At 46.0% G+C, this 6,703-nt stretch overlaps 1 protein-coding gene across 1 annotated transcript; it reads right to left on the minus strand.

Moving 5' to 3' along the window:
* Positions 1-2,148: 2,148 nt before the first annotated feature.
* Positions 2,149-3,934, minus strand: Gpr148 (G protein-coupled receptor 148). The gene has a single exon (XM_015478912.2). The coding sequence runs from the start codon at positions 3,588-3,590 to the stop codon at positions 2,526-2,528; it is 1,065 nt and encodes a 354-aa protein (XP_015334398.1). The 5' UTR covers positions 3,591-3,934; the 3' UTR covers positions 2,149-2,525.
* Between the last annotated feature and the right edge of the window lie 2,769 nt (positions 3,935-6,703).

Below are 6,703 nucleotides of genomic sequence, written 5' to 3' on the forward strand. Positions count from 1 at the left end.
TGACCTTCTTTTTATCTTGTTTATTCTTGACTACCTTAGACATTTTGACATGCATGCTTATCCAGTATTAGGTTAATACTTCAACATCCCCCTGAAGATGGTCAGAACCTTAAAATGCTTTAGGTACAATTATACATTTCCAACACATGTGCTGCTGTCACGCAACAGCTTCATTTTTCCAACATTAAATTAGATATTTTTAAAAATATTTATTTTTTAATTGTAGATGGAACAGCATCCTTTATTTCACTTATTTTTTTTATATGGTGCTGAGGATCGAACCCAGTGCCTCACGTATGCAAGGCGAATGCGCTACCACTTGAGCCACATCCCCAGCCCTAGATATTTTAATTACTCTTTACAGATCTGGATTTTTAGACTTACGTACATAGTTTCCCGTGGTTCTCTCACTATTTATTTTTTTATTTATTCTGTGGTATTAGGGACTGAACCCAGGGGTGCCTAGTCACTAAGCCACATCCCCAGCCCCATCCTCTTTTTATTTTTTTGAGACAGGTCTTGCTACACTGCAAGTGGGTCAGGCCTCACTAAGCTGCCGAGGCCAGTTTTCATACATTTCAAACTTTCCATCTGGAATAATTTTCTTCCACCAAAAATCCATCCTTTAAAGTTCCCTGTGTATTGTTAGGAATATTATCTTTCAGTTTTTGTGTCCATCCTGGCCTTTATTTGGGGCTCTGAAAAGATTGTTTCCTGTATATAAAATTCTAGGTCAATGCTTATTTTCTCTCAGCACATTGACAATATTATTTCTGTTGTTTCAGGCTTCTACTTCTTTTTGAGAAGTTAGCTGCCAGTTTAATTGCCGTTTCCTTATTGTTTGTCTCTGCCAGCTTTAGATATGCTGTTTTTGTACTTGGTTTTCTGCAATTTTGTGTGATGTGCGCCTCGGGTGCTTGTCATTTATCTTATTTGTAACTGGTTGGATTTCTCGGAGGGGAGGTTTGATATTTCAGCAATTCTGAAAACTTAACCAGGTATGGTGGCAGAAAGATTGAGGCAGGAGAAATCCAAGTTCCAGGCCAGCTTCAGCAACTCAGCAACACCTTATCTCAAAAAAAAAAAAAAAAAAAAAAACCCTCAAAAATAAAAAAGGCTGGGTTGTGGCTTAATGGTAAAGTGTTCCCGGGTTCAATTTCCAGGACTGCAAGCAAAACAAAACAAATCCTGAAAATTTATCAGCTATCATATCTTCCAATATTTCCTCTTCACAATTTTCTCTGTTATATACCCAGATTGGATGTATATTTATCTTTTCCGTTCTAACTTCAATTGTCTCTTAATCTCTCTTTTATATTTTAGGTTATTTATCTGGACATATCCCCTTGTTTGCAATTTTTTTCTCTAGTTGTATCTAATGCATCATTTAATCTGGATTAACTCCAATCATTTTTTACAATTCTAATTATTTTACTCTTATTTCTAGAAATTCTATTTATTTTCCAAATTGAAAAGTTTTTCTCTGCTCATATTTTCATGGCATTTTTATATCTTAGAAAATATTGAAAATATTTTTTTTAAATATTTTTTTGTTGTCAATGGACCTTTATTTTATTTTTTTATAAGCAGTGCTGAGAATTGAACCCAGTGCTTCACACATGCAGGGCAATGCTCTGCCACTGAGCCACAACTCCAGCCCCTGAACATTTTTATATTAACCCACCATCCAAGAATTCAAGGAGCTGTGGTACATGCCATGACCTTATGTCTTCTTGCTCTTGTTCACTGTACCGTATTTCCCCATATGGTTCTGTAAGGTGTAGCTATCTATGACCCATTTCATGGAGTTTCTTTGTCAGAGTTGAAGCTCAGATCTGGCAGAAGGCCCACACAACCACAGAAGGAGGTTTCTCAAGCAGGACTAGGTTTTGAAAGGGCAAGAGATAAATAAATAAAATATATTTGAAACTCTGCTATAACCTGCCTTGAAGGATGAGTTCTGCTTAAAAATTCTCAAGGAATTTTCTTCCTCTGCCCAGAACAATGTCAAGGAAGGATGATCTCTTGCTTCTATCTTTTGTAATGGTTAGTTTAATTTATCTTTATTCTAAGAGAGTGATCTTTAGAGGTTCCAGCTTCATCGTGGTGTCTCTATCACACTTCCACTGAGGTAGGTGGTGAGCTTTCTAGCTTCCCTCCCTCATCCTGAACAACTGCCCATGTAGGGCCCAGGGACCCAAGCAGGAGTCAGAAGATTAGCTTTCCTACCTCCCAGCTTCCAGCTTTCATAAGGTTTTGGTGTCTGTGTGTTTGTCACCTGGATTCTTCCTCAGTGGCTAGTGGTCGTAGATGGTGTGGAGAGAGCCGTGGGAGGGAACAGATCAAAGCCTGACCCCACTTGGACCAGAACCTGGCTGGATCACCTTTACTTGCTTTCATTTTCAAGTAAGCTCTTGTTGTCACTATAATAGAGTGTTCCCTCCTTAACAACTGTTGAAATATTAAAACATCAGCTGAGGCCACCCTAAAGGCTTTAGGATGCACTCAACATATAATATTTCACTCTAGCCTGCAAGATTGTGGACCTTGTAGTTCTGGAAAATGGTAAAAATGTCTCCATGCCTCCTGGGTGAGAAGTGGTTTCGGACCACCCCTAGCAGCTGGCGGTAGCGAATCATGTACAGGTATGGGAGCATGGCACGGGGCAGCATCATGAGCACCTCACTGTTGGCTGCCAGGAGCCATGCATGGGTGCTGGAACCAATGTGGTGGTACTTGGTCAGCATGATGTCCAGGGAGAATACCACCCCTGTGCCTACATACAGTGTGATCAGCACCATGTGGATTAGCAGGGTACCCCTGGCCCGGGAATAGCCTTGTGTGCAGATGCCTGAAGGCCTGACCTCTGCATAAATCTTCCAGAAGCAGTAGATAATGAGAGCTGTGCACAGAAAGAGAATGCACACTATGGAGGTGTGGATGACAGTGACCAAGGTGCCACGGCTCTGCTCAGTGCCCAGGCCTAGTGGCAGGATGCAGGAGGTGTCTTGTTTCTCCAGACTGGCATCCTGCTGCTTGCTAAACCAAAGGAGAAATGTGGGGAAGATGCAGGCCACCAGCCAGATGAGGGCCACTGTCTTCCTGGTAGCTCTGCCAGACACAAAGGAGAGGTAGCGCAGAGGATGAGTAACAGCCAGGTAGGTGTGCAGCACGGTGGCTGTGAAGGACAGGATGGTGCTAGTATAGGAAGCAAAGACAGCATCCCTTAGGATGCCGCAGACGATGCGGCCCAGCTCCCAGCCACTCAGGTTGCTGGAGGAGATGAGTGTATGCAAGAAAATGTAGGCAAGATCTGAGAGCAGGATGTTGGCCAGCAGCAGGTACTGGGGCTGATGCCTCAGCCTCTGGCTCCGCAGGATGGTCACCAGCATCAGGGGGCTCAGGGCCAGTGTGGCCACCATCAGTAGACTGGAGGGAAGGAAGAGCCAGCGCAGCCCGGAGATAGGTACTCTAATGTCTCTGAAGCCCTGGGAGGTGTTACTGGCTGCCTGGGGAGTGCAGAGTGTCTTGCTGAAGAGCTGGACTGGACCTGGCCAGGTCGTAGTGGCCAGGGGGCAGGATGCCAGCATAATTCTTTGCAGGTTGGGCTAATTGTGTAGCAGGTTGTTGGTTCTGCACTTGCCCAGAGTATTGATCCACCCTTCAGGGATCCTGAGGGGACCCCTCCTTTGCAGAGATGCTGGGCTGGGGCAGACTCTAGAAATGACTGTTCAACAAATACGAAAACAACAGTGCAAAATGTAGCTCACACATGGCTCCTTTGCTCAGGAATGCCTCTGCAACTGTGGGCATGGATTCACATGCTGGAATTCATCCCACAGGTGTGGGGGATGTTGAGTCCCATCTTGACGTCCCCCCCACACCTGTCTGGTTGGCTTGCAGGCACCGTGTAATGAGTGCTCGCCACAGTGGATTGGATTCAGCGCTGCCCTGCCAGAGGAAAGGAACAGCCATCAGGGAACCAAAATTGCAGGGCTGTGGATCCACCTGACCTCTGACCTGCTGAGGGCTCAGGAAATGAGGCCAGGCTGGAGAGGCCTGGGCACATTGACATTTTGCCTTATAGAACACTGGGGCCCTGTCACTGTGGGGGGACAGCAGGAAGGTGTAGCTATGTGCATGTGTGTTTCCACACCCCTTCTACACAGGGCTCCATGTGGGAGCAATCTGCAGGCACAAAGTCTCAGAAGACTTGTGTGGGGTTTCTGTGTGGTGAGAACTTCCTTGCCACTGGGGAGGAAGAAGGAGGCCCAGCCGGCAGAGATCTCAGAAAACCTAGTGAGAAGGAGAGGGAGGCTGGAAGAGGTAAGTGGGTGGCAGGCTTCTGGGAAAGTGGGACAAATCGAGTTAGATGATGTACACAGTGGAGAGCACTTAGAGGAGGCCCATGGCTGGGGTGGCAAGGAGAAGGGACCCAGTTCAAGTCACATGAGTAGGCACCCCTCCCCTCTCTCCTTTCTCTCTCTCTCTCTCTCTCTCTCTCTCTCTCTCTCCCTGTTTCTGTCTCAGTGCTGGCTGCAGGGTCTGGAGAAGCTTTGCTCACCTTTCTAAGTTAGTTTCCTTTTCTGTGAAACATGAATACTGTCAATACTGACAGCATAGAAACATTGCAAAAAGTCCAGAGGCATTTTTATTAATATATTTTTTTAAATTGGCATAAGTATGTATATAGTAATTACTATATAATTATATAGTGATTATATAATAGGACATTAAGGTACCCATCTCCAGGCTGCACTGACTCTTCCTTCCCTCCAGTCTGCTGACGGCGGCCACACTGGCCCTGAGCCCCCTGATTCTGGTAACTATCCTGCAGAGCCAAAGGCTGAGGCATCAGCCCCACTACCTCCTGCTGGTCACCAGGGGTACTGTGTGGCATTTAAATCCATGTATGTGAAGTGTAATGATCAGAGTATTTGGCATTTCCATTACCTCAAACATTTATCATTACTGTGTGTGTGGGGGGGGGGAACATTTAGAATCTTATTCGTCAATTTGAAATATTCAATCAAATGTTACCCATTGTAGTTTCCTTTCTGTGCTATAGAGTCTTGGAAGCTATTCCTGCTGTCTAGCTGCAATCCTGTCCCCATTAACCATCCTCTCTCCATTGTTCCTGTCACCAAACTCTTCCCAGGCTCTGATAAGCACTATTCTCTTTTTCTTTGAGATCAACTTCAGTTTCAACATCACAGACTTAGAGGCACCGTACAGATGGAGGGAAATGTCTAATAAATATTAGCCCCCCCTCACAATACCCTTTGAGGCTTCAGACTCCCTTGTCCTCACCTTAGACCTGGCCATATTATGCCCCTGAGACCTTCACTCCAACACTCACCACAAGTCCTGGCACACTGACTGCTCTATGGGGCAGCAGCCACAAGGGAACAAGGAGAATGTTCTTCTTGAGAACAAGCAGAAGATTCTTAAGGTCAGAAGAGAGCAGGAATTTTAGCCCCTGCAGCGTGTGAGAGGCCCTGCCTCACAACACTAATACTTCTTGGACCAGACTGGAGTTTGATACACCAGAACATGCCTGATCCATGAGCCATGGGCCCTTAGACCTTGTGAGTTGTACACCTCCTGCCCATCTACTCTTTCTCAACGTGCTGTAGCATTCTCCTCCATGGACTTCGGAGTAAATATGGCTCCACCTATAGTAACTAGCTGTGTGATTTGGACCAATTACTTCACCTCTCTGGGTCTCTGTGTCCCCATCTAGGGCCTGTGATGGCAACACACCTGTCTTGCAGGGCTGCAACCCATCACTCATAGGAGCTGGTGTTCTTTGGGAGGCAGCCTCTTTCTTAAATGTACTCCATAGACTGATTGTACTTTCAAATCTCTAGGACACAGTGAAATGATGTAGCAAGGAGAGACTGAGACATTAGAAGTTCACACACTTGGAGAACCCAGGGAACCTGATCCAAGACTTGTTCTTCTCATCCCAGACAGCCTTGCTGCAACAGATGCCCTTCAGAATCTATGATGGCAGAGGGAAGACTGTCTTTCTGCCCCAGTTTCCTGACTTGCACACCCTAGGGTGTCCCTTAATACTTCTATGAATTGTTTGGCAGGTCTAACTGGCCCCAGGATCTGGAGAGGGAGCAGGGCCTTTCCCAACATACACGTACTGGGCCAATGCCCTGGGGGTAGTGGAGCTGAGGTCTGAGTCTGTGTTGCCCTCTGCTGTCTTTGAATGCAGATTTCTTGGGAGAAGGAAACCTTTTAATTGACAAACCATCCATAAAATTGTGACTGTTTGCTATATCCTTCTGATAACTGGCGGCAGGTGATAAGCCACAGCTCCACGGAAACCGGAAGAGCATAATTCCCATGCTGAATGAGCTACTGCTGGGTGTAATAAAGAAAGAGACCTGCCTTCCGTTGAGGATCACTTTATGACCACAGCTGTACATAAAAAATCTCTTAGCAGAGTGAGGGTGCTGCCCTTGGGGAACATAGTTAGGTCTCACCTTCCCTGAGTGTCGCCGCTCAGGTTGCCTGTCCTCCTAAATTGTGGAGTAGCATAGATGTGGGATCACCCAGGGCCAACCTTGCTTGGACAGGCTGAATGTGTCCTGGAGTAATGGGGTGGGATTGGGGGTGGGGGCAGATGGCAGTGGCACTGCCTTTCTGGGGTTGATTTTCCCCAACCTTTAACTAGTCTGCTCTACTCGCA

This window comes from Marmota marmota, unplaced genomic scaffold (assembly GCF_001458135.2).
Source record: "Marmota marmota marmota unplaced genomic scaffold, marMar, whole genome shotgun sequence".
In the NCBI taxonomy this organism is placed as follows: domain Eukaryota; kingdom Metazoa; phylum Chordata; class Mammalia; order Rodentia; family Sciuridae; genus Marmota; species Marmota marmota.

Excerpts from the sequence above, each read along its gene's own strand:
- Gpr148 (XM_015478912.2), bottom strand. The coding sequence starts at position 3,590 with ATGCTGGCATCCTGCCCCCTGGCCACTACGACCTGGCCAGGTCCAGTC.